Below are 13,775 nucleotides of genomic sequence, written 5' to 3' on the forward strand. Positions count from 1 at the left end.
TGTAGGGTAGCACTTTGAAAACCATGATGTCTATACTGGTCTGTATATTATTGATTATCATATTTTATAGAGCTATTATTTAGCTTTTCTTCCCTTTTTAAATTAAAAGTAATTTCCTAAAACAATTGTGACCGTAGTTTTAAGCAAGAGTTACTCAAACATGAATTTCATTGGAACTACTTTCAGCTGTGGATTGATACACATTTGGTGCTCTAGTGAGTTTTTCTGGTAGCAGGATTGTGTTTGTGGTTGAATTATAATAAACTACAGCATCTATGTTCATGATAATGAAGGAATATGTCAACCAGTGCAGCAGTTTGGCTCACTGATGTGTTTATAATGGTTTTGAGCTCTATGACACAGAGGAATAAGATATATCACACACAATGCTTGTTAGTAGATATATTCATTGTTGATTTGGGCTTTTATTGTGGGATTTGTTAATAATTAGAACAAGACTAAGAATCTTCAACCATGTTAGCTACTTCTTTGAGCTAAATGCTAATGTAAGCAGCATGCTAACATGCTTACTATGATGATGTCTAAATGCTAACATTAAGCAGTTTTTTCTTGCGTTCACTAGCTGAATTTAGTGTGTTAGCATGCAAACATTTACTAACTGGCACTATCCATAGAGTACAGCTGAGATGGACAGTATTTGGTCATTAACCGAAGTATTACACAAATTAAAGTGTTGACCTGATGGTGGTGCTAGAGTGCTCCAAGAAGACTGCAGGTCTGGTCTAACTCTCAGTTCTTTTAAATCACAGCTGAAGACTTTTCTATTTGCAACCGCTTTTTATTAAATCTAAATTTTACGGTTAATATATCACACTGCACTGTAACTTTTTATTCTCCTGTTTTATCTGTCTTATTCTATTTTAGCTTAATTCTATTACCAATTGAACACTTTTAATTGTATTTAAATGTCTTTTTATTTTGCTATGTGTTGCTTTTATATGCTGTCTTGATGCATTTTATGTTTTATGTAAAGCACTTTGAATTGCCTTGTTGTTGAAATGTGCTGTACTAATAAATCTCCCTTGCCTTGCCTTGAGGAAAAGCCAGATAATCACCATAATTGTTACAATTCATCCAGAGGGAGACATGAATGTGTGAACTTTCAATCCACAATCCATCCAATAGCTGTAGAGATACTTAACTCTGAACAAGAAGGTACATTGTGTGGGGAGATCCAGAATATCTACACAGATATTGCCAATCCACCTGGTAGATGTGAGCCTATTTCATTGGATAAATTAACCTGCTGGTGGTGCAAGTTAAAGCATCAGAGATCACGTCAAGTCCCTATGGATTCATTATCCCAAATTCTTTGACAGTTGAGATATTTTACTCAAACCCACACATGTCAACCTCATGGTAGTACTACAGGCATGTCCAAACTATTCCATAAGGGTCGCATACCTACAGGTTTTTGTTCCAACCAATCAAGAGCACACATGATTCCACCGATCAACTGTCTGAAGACTGAGATCAGTTGAATAAATGAGTCAAGCCCTGGTGTGCTCCTGCTTGGTTAGAATGAAAACCTGCAGCCACATGAACCTTTATGGAATAGTTTGGACATACCTATACTAGAGGAAAAGTCAGGAGATGACTAAAATTAGTTGGATATACTGTCTAGGAATCATGTATTTTAGGGGATCCCCAAAGTAAGTAGGATTCATCCTCTAGGAACCATGAGTGTCTTTTCTACATGTTCCAATCCATCCATTAGTTGTGGAGATACCAACCAACAAACCAAACAACTAACCAAACTAACCACAGAGTCGGTTAGCAATTATTGAGCTTTAAATTATTTAAATAAAAGGTCACAAGGTGAATCCTGTTCATTTACTGTAAGGCGCGCCACATTACACGGACATTAAAATGTATCTGAAAAAGCAATACTGCGTCCTTAATAACACTCCTCTCTCTCCCTAAATCTAGTTGTCAACACTTTGTACCTGGCGAGTCCCTCATCTCAGCTCTGCCACATTAGAGGGCGAGAATTCATTGGAATTTTTAACTACCGCAAACGCGTTGTCTCAGCGAGCATGCGCCCATCCATTACAGCAGCCTGCGGCGGCCCGGCCAAATAAGAACGAATAGCAGCGATGCCATAATCACCACTAGCATTAGCTTTAATGTCGTTACCGCGGTGAGTAATTGCAAGAAATGTAGCGAGTGGCCATCAGGCGTGGAGAATGTGGATGTGTAATGATATCAGGAGATTATTGAGATTGAGTATCATCACCCGAACTTCATTCGGTCTCCGCTGCTAGTGCACCCTCTCTCTTATCTCGTGCTCTCACTGTCTTTTCTCTCTCTCTCTCTCTCTCTCTCTCTCTCTCTCTCTCCATCCTTTAGCCCCATCTTAAATTGCTCATATCTCTCTCTACTGCGTGGGAGGAATGTGGTTTCCTGCTCCTCCTCCTCCACCCGATCGCAACGCTTCTCTCCATTGCTTTCTCTTGTTTTCCGCCTTACCTTCTCTCCTGTGGCCTTGTGAGCCTCTGCAAGGGTGTGTGTGGGTGAGAAAGTGAGAGGCATTGACAGAGAGATATTCTGAAGAAAGAATGAGAAAGAGATAGACAGTAATAGGGAAACTGCATGACAAAGTCAAAGAGTGAAAAATATATGGATAAGAGCAATCTGTGTGTGTGTGTGTGAGAGAGTGAGTGAGTGAGTGAGTGAGTGTAAGAGAGAGAGAGAGAGAGAGAGAGAGAGAGAGAGAGCAAGGCAGAGGCTCCTGTGATCACTAACTTGGTGTCCTACTTATTCACTCTGCAGCACACCCAAATAACATCCCTGAGCTGTGATATTATATACCCAAAACACACAGACACAGAAATAACCACTTACATATTACTCTCTCTCTCTTTCTCTAACACACACACACACACACACACACACACACACACAGTGATATTACATCCTGTACAGACTCACGCCCACATCTTCACAATATCCAAATAACACACATAACAATAACACCAAGAGGTGTGACACTGATATAAGTAGCTTTCTCTTTCATGAACACACCCGAGGTGATACAGTCTGTTTTCTCTTGCCCCCCCCCCCCCTCTCCTTTTTCCTTATATACTTTCTCTCAAGTGGAATCTACGCCATCTCCCAGCATCCTCTCTGATGACAGGGGCAGAGGGAATGCAGACACATTCCAAATTCAACTTTCATTTCTTACATTTTACAATGCAGCATTCCAACAGAAAGTCAGTGCAAACCAGAGTTAGGTTTCAATTACGACTCCTGTGGTCTTTTCACTATATGACACGCAGTAAGAACTTTGAAGCTTCTGTGAGCTGTTGTGATGTCAGGTCTCAGAACAGTGGGTGGGACTCTCTGTCTCAGTATTTGGACTGGTTCAAATCCCTATCTTAAGGGCCAACGGTGTGTGTTGTACAACATGGGCAAAGTCATTGTCCTGCAAGTCCCAAATCTGCAAGTCCTAAATGTTCAGTCCTAATTAAGTCATTATGAGCCTTCAGCCAAATGTAATGCTCAGAGATAAAAACCTGAAAATCATGATGAGCAGCAGCAGAAATGAAATGCTGATTAAAAATGATTCAAAAAGGCCGCCTAGATTGCAAACCGCCTAGATGTAAACTGAATAAAGATGATTTTTAAGATTCCTGACATTTTAAATCTAACCCAAAACACAAAATGATAAATTAATAAAAAAAACTTTCAAAAGTTCAATCATTCTCAACACAAGAGGGGAAAATTACACTTTTTTTTTTTTTTTTTTCAGTCTCTCCACTTGTTAGGTTTTTCTCTAATCGTCTCCTGGCTGTGGCTTCTGGAAGTAGCTGAAAGGTAGACTGGCCCAATCCCCTGAGCTTTCCCTCTCCCCCTCTCTTTCTCACTTTCAGGCCAGCAGTGGACACACACACACACACACACACACACACACACACACACACACACACACACACACACACACACACACACACACACACAAAGAAAGGCACACAGCTAGAGCTGGTGTAGAGATCTATCGGGAAGGAAAGGGCAGCTCCCCTGAGCTCTCGCTTTTCTTCTCTCCTCTCCCCTCTTCATCAATAAACCCACTCCTCTCACTTTCTTTCCTGCCTTCTTCTTCTTCATCCTCCCCACCTTTTCAGCTCTTCTCTGTGTAGCTGTAACTACAGTCATGGCCGGGCAGGCACAGAAACACATACAATGGCAATGTTAGAGAAACCTACTACCTACAAGCTCTTGCTTGTTCCCTGTCATGTTAGTAAAACATAATCTGAGCGTCTCTACACTTCATTTGCTGTGAGATTGTGACAATTTTTTTTTTTTAAACACTATCACACTTAATTTATCTGACAGTTTCTAAAAACGATCATTTAAATGTTTTTCTTTTTCTCCCACATGCAGCATCTCTGAAGAAAAATCTGATCTATTTTCGTCCTACCTCGACACCCTTCTCCAAGGTTGGTATCGTCACAAAAAGCTGCACACACTTTGTTACCTCTAACAATGCTGGGTAGACAACTTGTGCGTTGGAGAAAACTCAAGATGAGAGAATGGCAGTTTGACAGTTTGTTCAGTCTGAGCCAAGAAAGCCAAGAAACTCAAACTTTGAGGGATGTACAGAATCCAGTCTCACCAGAATCTCACAGTTTGCTGAGAAATAATGTCTCGATTTTTACCATCTCTCCAATGAAGTTTGCAATGTTGAAAAACTGCAAGGTGGAGAAGAACTCATAGGCAGTCCTAATGATTTATTTTATCTCACCAGGGCTCAGACCAAGAGTTTTGAATTTGATTATTTTAAATAGAAACAGGCATCAGATCAAGATAGAACTCTTAACCTCTGCAGATGATCCACAATGCGTCAGCATGTCTGGTCTTCAACCAGCCCAAAACATAAAACATTCAACATCACCCCACTGTTCATATTCCTCCACTGGCTCCCAGCAGCTGCCCAAATCAAATTCAAAAACCTTGAAATTCACTTACAAAACAGCATCTGAAGCAGCTCCCGCCTACTTGAACTCCCTCATTCAGGTATACACTCCCTCCCACTCGCTATACTCTGCCGATGAAAGGTGCCTGGTAAACCCACCTCAACAGGGCCCTACATCAATATGGTAAAATGGTAAATGTCTGTACTTATATCGCGCTTTTCTAGTCTTTTTGACCACTCAAAGTGCTTTTACACTACATGTCACTTACACAAAAACATTCATACACCGACGACAGGGACTGCCACTTGCTCAACACAATCATACAGCGCAGAGCCATCAGGAGCAATTTGGGGTTCAGTATCTTGCCCAACGAAACATCGTCATGTTGACTGGAGGAGCCGGGAATCCAACCTCCGATCTTCTGATTGGTGGATGACTGTGCTACCTCCTGAGCCACAGCCGCCCCAATAGCCAGACTCTTCTCTACTATAGTGCCCCAGTGTTGGAATGAGTTACCAACCTCTGTTCAATCCACAGAGTCTTTCTCAATATTAAAAAAAAAAAAGACTGGCACCTACGTTCTATCGGACTCACACTTCGTTTTACGGCACTTATTCTCTCCTGACCAGACCCCTGCTTGTGTTGCATCAACTCTCAACTGAAATGTCGATGTGTAATCACTTTGGATAAAGCATCTGCTATATGAAATTGTAAATTGTATACTGTGAATTTACTCCTCTATTGCAGACGTTTCAGACATTGAAGAGGCATTCAAACAACTTATTGTGGCACTTTCAAAGACTGAACCCTCCTGTTGTCCTCGGGTCAATTTTGTCCTGAGAGGACAATAGGCGTTACATCAAAAATTAGGTATGATTTCATTTAAATGAGACCTATAGATCATAATTTACAAAAATATGTGTAAAACCTGCGGTAATAAGTTGGAATGAAGTTGGATAAAAAGGTCTAACACAGAATTGGATGATAATTTATACCGTATGCTTTATAAACAGACAAACCGGAGGACAGAAGTTGCGTGGTTGACAGGAATGGTCCAAATCGAAGCAATAGACATATTCTGACTTTCAGTCCCTAATATGCTCCAAGCTCCAAAATGCTGGATCCACCAATTCCCATGATGCAAGTAGATAGCATGTTTTTCTTGTGCCTGGTAAAATGCCATCATCTTTCAAACTTAAAGCACTTAGTTAATAACACAGGTCTCGTGTTACTATTTTGTCCCCTAATCCAAACTGATAACCCTGATGACATTATGAGGTTTATTTTCTCAGACTTGAAAAAGTTTCCTTTGACATTATACAGCTGTTTTTTTCCCATAATGACTGGTACTCCCTAGTAAACTGGCAATCACATGTAGATAAAATCAGTGAAGGAGAACAGATGTGTTTTAGGACCCCTCCAGAATAGTCCACCACTCTGTGTAAATCCATGTGTTGGATTTCTTCTGATTCACTTTGCCATGGCCAGAACATTCTAACTGAAGTACAACAGTGGCTACATGATTAATATTCTTACTTTTAATATACACAGAATGATATTTTTATCAATGGCCGTCTCTGTCAGTCACACCTTTGCTACTGTTACCCACATTGTAAACACTCAGTGAGTCAAAATGTCAAACACATACTGCGCTTTTTTTGCATTACTGTAAATATATACATCAAGCAAAACAAACTATATTTTTTATTCCCATGTGGGAGATTGTGGGGGAACAAAATGTACACTCAGTTCACTTGTTATAAATAAAGTGCTTCAGCAGCAGGGATTCTAGACACATTATGAAAGCTTCACTAATCAATGTTCAATATAAACAACAGATGGAATGACTACAGTGTAAAAGATATCACTCAAACCAACAAAGAATCATCACCTGCATCTTTCAGGTCATTGCTTTTGATTATTTTTGACAACTCCGCTCTCATCAACCTTGTTTACAGCTGCAGCAGGAAGCTGTTTTCTGAGAAAAGCTTTTTTTTTTTTTTTTTAAACACACTGTACACTACCTGCTCAGCACCAAACCTGAGAGAAACAGAATTAGTGACTAGCTGGTGAACTTGGCAGAGCATTTAGCAGCCAAAAACCCAGATGAATATTCGACTGGCTTTCAGCTCCAAATAAATGCTAGTGTTACTTAATGTCTGCTGGATGTGTATAAAGGGGACTGTTTGCATACAAATTAGTCTTAACTCTAACTCTAACTAATTAAAGTGACATTCAATGTTGTATTTTCATCTCCAATAACCTTAGCCAAATTAGGTCTGACATTAACACTACCTGCTCAGCACCAAACCCAAAACAGACAAAGTTAGCGACCAGCTAGTGAACAGCAGAGCATCGAGCAGCTAAAGAGTCAAACATTTGTCTCAGGATTCGGTGGAGACTAAAAAAGAGCTAAAAGACAGTAAATATTGGACACACTTTCAACAGAAAACCAGAAGCTCAGCTCCAAATAAATGGTAGTGTTACTTTAAATCTGCTGGATGTGTATAAAGGTGACTGTTTGCGTATAAATCAGCCATAACTCCTTAATAAAGTGACATCGTCATCTTCATTTTCATCTTATTGCGGTAGTGTCCAAATATTATATTTAATTCTAATAAGCTTAGATAGATTAGGTGTGACATGTGCTGATTTAATCCTATAAATAAATGAATAATTAATAATAATCTATCATATTGCTTCTATTAAGCATGGCTGCTACTGTGGCGAATCTCAGTTTCTCATCATACATAGAAAATGTTCTCGTTTAATGTATCCTTAAACCATTCCTTTTCAATACTAGTATACACAGACTTTGGTTTTGGCTCACTCTACAAGCAGCAAGATATCTATTGAGTCTGTTTGGATTATACAATCTTTGTGTTGCTCTCCCTTTGAAATTTAGTCGTGGTAAGCTAGAAGCAAGGAATGAGGTTTTTTTGTTTTTCTGTTCTGCAGTCTGACATTTAAGGTTAACTCAACCAACAAATCTAACCTTTGAGTGTATGTTTTTTTTACATGAGCAGGTACAATGCTCACAGAGAAGGCCACCTCATCAGAGTTGTCTTTGAGTTGAGATTTCGTCAACTGTGTGCCTCAAGTTGCAAATTCAAATGAATGATAGCAACGCATCCAGGTAATTTAGGCCGAAAGAGTGAACTGGTGGGAAGAGAGCCGGAGAAGAGAAATGAGAGGGATAACAAAGAGAGAGAGAGAGAGAGAGAGAGAGAGAGAGAAATGTTTGACTGGGGACAAGATGAGGATGAGATGTTGTGAGGGGAAAGAGAGAAGAGGCAAAGGAGAAAGTGGACCAACCATGAACGATAGGGGAAAAGGAGGAACAGAAGAGGAGGAGAGCTCAAAGAGTAGTAGAGATGAGAGAGAATATAGGGGAGGGAGACAATAAGCAGGGAGAAAAAAACTATGATCAAATTTACATAGCAATCCTACAAATAAAGAGTCAACCTACAGGACAGACAGACTGTATAGTATACCCATACAGCATAGAAAAAAGAGCTGAAACAGATGAGTTGAGTAGATCTGACTAAATGTCCACATTTACTACAGAGAAGAGAAGGCCATGACAGTTCAAATAAAATGGCCAGCTTTTATCTATCAACCCATAATATCAGTTTGATTGGCTTAGTCATAGCTTCTGCTTCATGTGTTTACGCCTTAGCAAATTCCTGTCAATCAACTTTTTTTTCAATTTATCATTAAAAGTCGTGGAATATGTCAATCACAGTTTACCAGGCACAAGATGACGTTGGAATTCGGAGCCGGGAATGACGTCACACCCAAATATATATCGGTCCAGTTTAAAAGTCAGAAAACCAGTGTTAGCCATGTTAGCCACTGATATCAATACCAGTTGATGAAAATGCATTTTGCTCTTGGATTTTGAGGGCAGGGTTGGTTAGGTTCGTCCAACTTTCCAAATCGGAAATCCAACTTCAACGGGCGTTGAAATTCCGACTTCCAAGTACAACAGGATGGTGGGACGCACCAATAGCTGTGCTTTGAGCTAAGTTCTGTTGCTAGCATGGCAACATGTTCACAGCAACCTGATCTCACACAATTGACATGTCAGTACCATGGAAACAATACCAATGTAAAAGTCAATTACAACCTCACAGTGATTGATGTTTAGCAAGTACAATGCTGACCGTGATCACCATCTTAGAAAAATTGGGACCCTATCTTTTAAAGGAGAGGTTCACAATTTGTCAAGTCTGTCTTAAAACAATAGTCAGGTTCCCATATGAACATTGAGAGTGGTTTAGCTTGCTTGCAGAGATCTCTTCCTAATGTACAGCAAGCGACGGGAGACAAAATCCACAATACTATGAAAAAGGCTAAAGCTAATATGAGGCTTCAGCAGTCCAAATTCTTCAAGTCAAGTGGATATCTTTCAAATTAACATCTTTTTCATTACAAAATTGTGTCTTTTTATTTCCTTGTTGAACAGCGGTGGAAATATACTAACAAAAAGAGGTGAATTCTATACTACAAAGCACTACCTTTTTAAGATATCTACTTAATTTGATTTGGATGTCTGAAGCAATTCTCTAGACAGACCTAAAAATTCATAAATTCATGAGCCTATCCTTCAATTTTATCTTGAGATATTCAGGGTAAATGTTGTGTGCAGGTGAACGGACATTAAAAACGGATATATCCCAAGCTTTAATTCATTTTCTGTCCATCAGTGTCAGTCCTGTCTGCATTATCAATGTTAGGTATGCAGACAGATGCAGAGAAATGTTGTATAAAATGTTGGAATGGGGGTTACAGGAGGTGAACCCAACCAATCCTCTCCCAAAAGGTGTTCCTATCTCTCGCTGCTGGAGGAAACCAGAGAAAATGAAATCTGCGCCTGCTAGGACTCTCCATTGTTCCATAGCATCTGTGGTGAGTATTGTATCTTGTGTTATATTTATTCGTTTTAGTTCTATATTCTACAGTGCCAAAGTAATGGCTCACAGGCGAAACCACAGTAGCATTGCCAGACTTCTTCTCTTCTCTTGCTGCTCTTATCTATCATTCCGAGCACCTCCGAGCGTATACGGCAAAGTAGCGTTGAAGTTGCATCATTTGTGCTCGGTCTCCTTCTCCGCAAACTCCAATGGGTCATCTCACAGTAATCTCACTCAAGAGGGAATAGTGATTTCTGTTTCAGCTCTGAGGGTAGCAGCAACTCATCCCTCTCTATTTTCCTTTTGAAAACACCCACGGCTTCGTCCCTCTTACCTCCGCCAATCGCCCGCATGTCTCGCAGCTGTAAAAGGTGATCCCAGCGAATGTAAGCACAAGATGACACCCATCAGTGACCCGAGTTTTGAAGACCATCCTACAGTAGTTTGTCTTTTTTTGTCTCTTTTTTCCCCCTTTTTCTCTTTTTGCTGACTGTATTCCCACTTCATTCCAGAAAAACAGCTTGAAGCACACATTTCTCCTGTGCTGGCACAGCACCGACGCACAGTGAGAAGAAAATGTGTAGAGTGAGGTGAAAAAGCTATAGTCAAAGTCAGGCTACACTCACTGATGTGATGAGTCTTCAATGTCAGATTTCCCAGAAGGACTGTCACACCCTTTCGCACACATTTCTTCATTTGGAAATATTTCAGTCTAATTCTAAAAGGGGAAATGTGCCCGTTTAAAAAGCGTGACACTTGCTCTGGCATCAAAGCACAACTCCAAATTAAACTCCATCGATTTAAAAGTAATTATAAAATTATCTTGGTTTCCCTTCTATCACGACAGAGACACAGAGAGGGGAGATCAGTCACAGTCTCTTGGCAACATCATTACCTTAACTGAGATAAATGAATTGCATGTGACAGTGGCAGCGCAGAGGTGTATGGACGTGTCCTTCATCTACATCATCTCCAAACTCCACTGCAGAAATACCCCAGATTACATTCAACACAACACAACACAACACAACACAACACAACACACAACCACTGTAGTTCAACATGTTAAATGGAAGAAAATAGACTTGAGACGTCAAACTATGCATGCTATGTTCGTGTATACAGTGCAAATGAAACACAACTTAACAAATTGGACATTGTCACTGAGTGTGTCTATATGTGTGTATTTGTGTGTTTGGGCATCTGATTTGACTGAAGGTATAGGGACAGTACAGTAATGTTGGGGTGCCCTAAATTTCCTTCTTTTCTTCTTTTTTTTCACTTTGGTTTGGGTTTTCCTGTTTGTTTGTTTGTTTGTTTGATTGCTTTTTTTATTGAGCCATACAGTATACAGTGTCTGTGCACACCTCTTCATAGGAGAGGTTTTAACTTGAGCGGTACAGAGCACTGATTCCAAACCAGGGGTACTTGTACCATAAGGGATCCTTGTACAGTTGCCAAGAGGGTATATTATAATAATGTGGAGTAGCTCAGCTAATTGCAAAAAATAGAAATGACATTTTAGTAAAAAAATATTAACATTTGAATGAATTGCAATTGAGAGTCTCTGAAATCTAGTTGGCAAGCAAGCAGAAAAGTACAAAAAGAAGACGTCTAATCAGTAAAGTTAAATTGATTTATGAAGAAGTGACAATTTGGGCTTGACACATGCGACAAAAACACCCAAATAATTGTATAGTGAGGTGTGTTCTTCAGAAGAACATACCTCACTATAGAGTCACTATATTCTTTTGACTTAGCACATGGACAAGGATGTTTTGCACACTGATTGAACGGTTTAGAAAAAGACAGTTACCAGTAATAGATACCATCAGTAAATCAGTAAATCTGTTACTAAAATACAAGTAGGTCAGGTGGTTGGTGAATATAAAAATTGACAATAGGTGGGAATGTGAGTTCAGGTGACAGCTGAATACCATGTGTTCAATTGAAAGTATGTGAAAACCAGTTAGCAAGCAAGCAGAGAAGTACAGTTAGCTAACAGTAATGGATAAATGGTTAATATATCCAGCAGGATAGGGGTATGAATGCAAACTTGACCAACATGGCCTAATTGTTGACAGTCAAAATGTATGTAACAGTATCCACTTTTAGTCAATTCCAATTAATAGATTTGGAACATGACGGGTGGTGTAGATGAAGGGGTAGTTAAGTAAGTAGGGGTCAGTTCCTCTGACTGGGCTGTGGGATTACATCACACTACAAAAGGTAAGGAGCCACTGGCTTAGAGGACTGAACTAAACTGATCAACTCCTTAAATTGTCCTGAAATAGTCTTTCCTGAGAGTAAACATTTACATGAAGTCTGAAGTTTTATGGAGATCTTGCACAGTTTCTGACTGAGAGGACTTAATGCAGTCAAGTTCAGTCACCTGTTCACTGTTCTGTTGGTCTTATCTAACAAGCTAGAAAGTGTTTCTTCCCCGACTACATGAAAACCGATTTTTCTACTTTGACTTCCTAAAACATTTAGTTAAGATCTGTGGTGTATCAAACTGTGCACTATCTGAAACATCCACTGTTTGTACACCTAGCAGTAACAACCAGAGGATGATGGGCAGGTATGAGTAGCATCAAACATAATGATGTTTATTGATAATCAGGTTAAAATACCCTGCTCTTCAGTTAACATTCAGTTATTTATGCAAAAATCATTTGAGAATCTATATCTAAAAGTATTTTTAGAAGCACAAATACTATGCAGATTTAGCTTGCAAATAACCACTCTCCAAGACCCAGATTTTTCGAGGGTTGGCTGAGTTCACAGACATGACACATTTATTTTAAACCTCAGCACAAGAAGAGTTTGGATGTGACTCTTTCTATAATTGGGAAATAGGAATGGGGAAACTCTCATCTGACACACCTACCATTCACATTTTTTAACCTATTTGTATAGAAGTGTGTGATGGTGTATTACCTGGAACAAAGCTTCCCTGGACAACATCCTTGTACGCCCACCAACCGTCATTAAGCTTGGATATAATAGGCTGAGCTGCAGAGAGAAAACAAGACAGAAGAAACAGTTTTTGTGTTATACATTAATAAATTATGATAAACTCATTTGCATTTGCATTTTCCTTTGGTAGTGTATGAATCTCAGTGACATTAAAGTAAAATCCCACTGAACTGTAATGACAGAGAAATTAAATAAGAAGAGAATGATCACAGAAAAAAGAAACAGACAGAACAGACAACGACTGAACTCATCAGCTTTATATTTTTATACTGGGACTCCACTAAAGTAGCTTTCCCTGATTTTAAAAAAAATGTTTTATTTGTCTTATACTGGTCCTTTCTGCAGTCACTCACTTCAGCCTCTGTCTCTAACTGGCAGTTTTAGCTCCTGTCTCTATAAGTATTAGCAGAGCTTTGTCAGCAGCACTAAAAACCAGTTGAAACAACAGCATATGGAGATATTTGGAGCTCTTCGTTCAGGGGGTCGGCTAAAAAATAATGGAGGAATACTACAAGCAGAAACAGCCACAGTGATGATGATGTTTGATAAAGAGCTGCAGACCCTGAAAACAATGGAAAAAATCCATAATGTTATCGTAGTAACGCTAGCGAAAGTAGAAATAGAAGAACTGTTGGAAACTGAATGTTCAGAGCAGTCTGTCGCCAGTGCTTTTTGCTCACAGGGATTACTTCTACATACATTTACCTCATTATTTGACACATTAGCCACTTTTAACATGAACATCCACCATTGCAACTTGTATAAATACAACTGAAAATAGGGAAAAGCATAATACATCCCCTTTAACCCTATTTATCTAGCTCCACTAGCGTTATAACAAGTTACATTATAAAACCTTTCACAACATTTGCTGACCTAATGCACTTATTTGCAAATCCTACCCTCACCCAAGCAAAGAGCAGATAAATTATATATATATATA

At 39.3% G+C, this 13,775-nt stretch overlaps 1 protein-coding gene across 1 annotated transcript in view; it reads right to left on the reverse strand.

The window, feature by feature from the left end:
- The window catches only part of LOC133999794 (carbonic anhydrase-related protein 10-like), a 101,402-nt gene that overhangs the window by 77,589 nt on the left and 10,038 nt on the right, over positions 1–13,775 (reverse strand). The window contains exon 2 of the mRNA XM_062439110.1: positions 12,794–12,868. Coding sequence (XP_062295094.1) covers positions 12,794–12,868 — 75 coding nt within the window. The remainder of the gene's footprint in view (positions 1–12,793; positions 12,869–13,775) is intronic.

Source organism: Scomber scombrus, chromosome 18 (genome assembly GCF_963691925.1).
Source record: "Scomber scombrus chromosome 18, fScoSco1.1, whole genome shotgun sequence".
Taxonomy (NCBI): domain Eukaryota; kingdom Metazoa; phylum Chordata; class Actinopteri; order Scombriformes; family Scombridae; genus Scomber; species Scomber scombrus.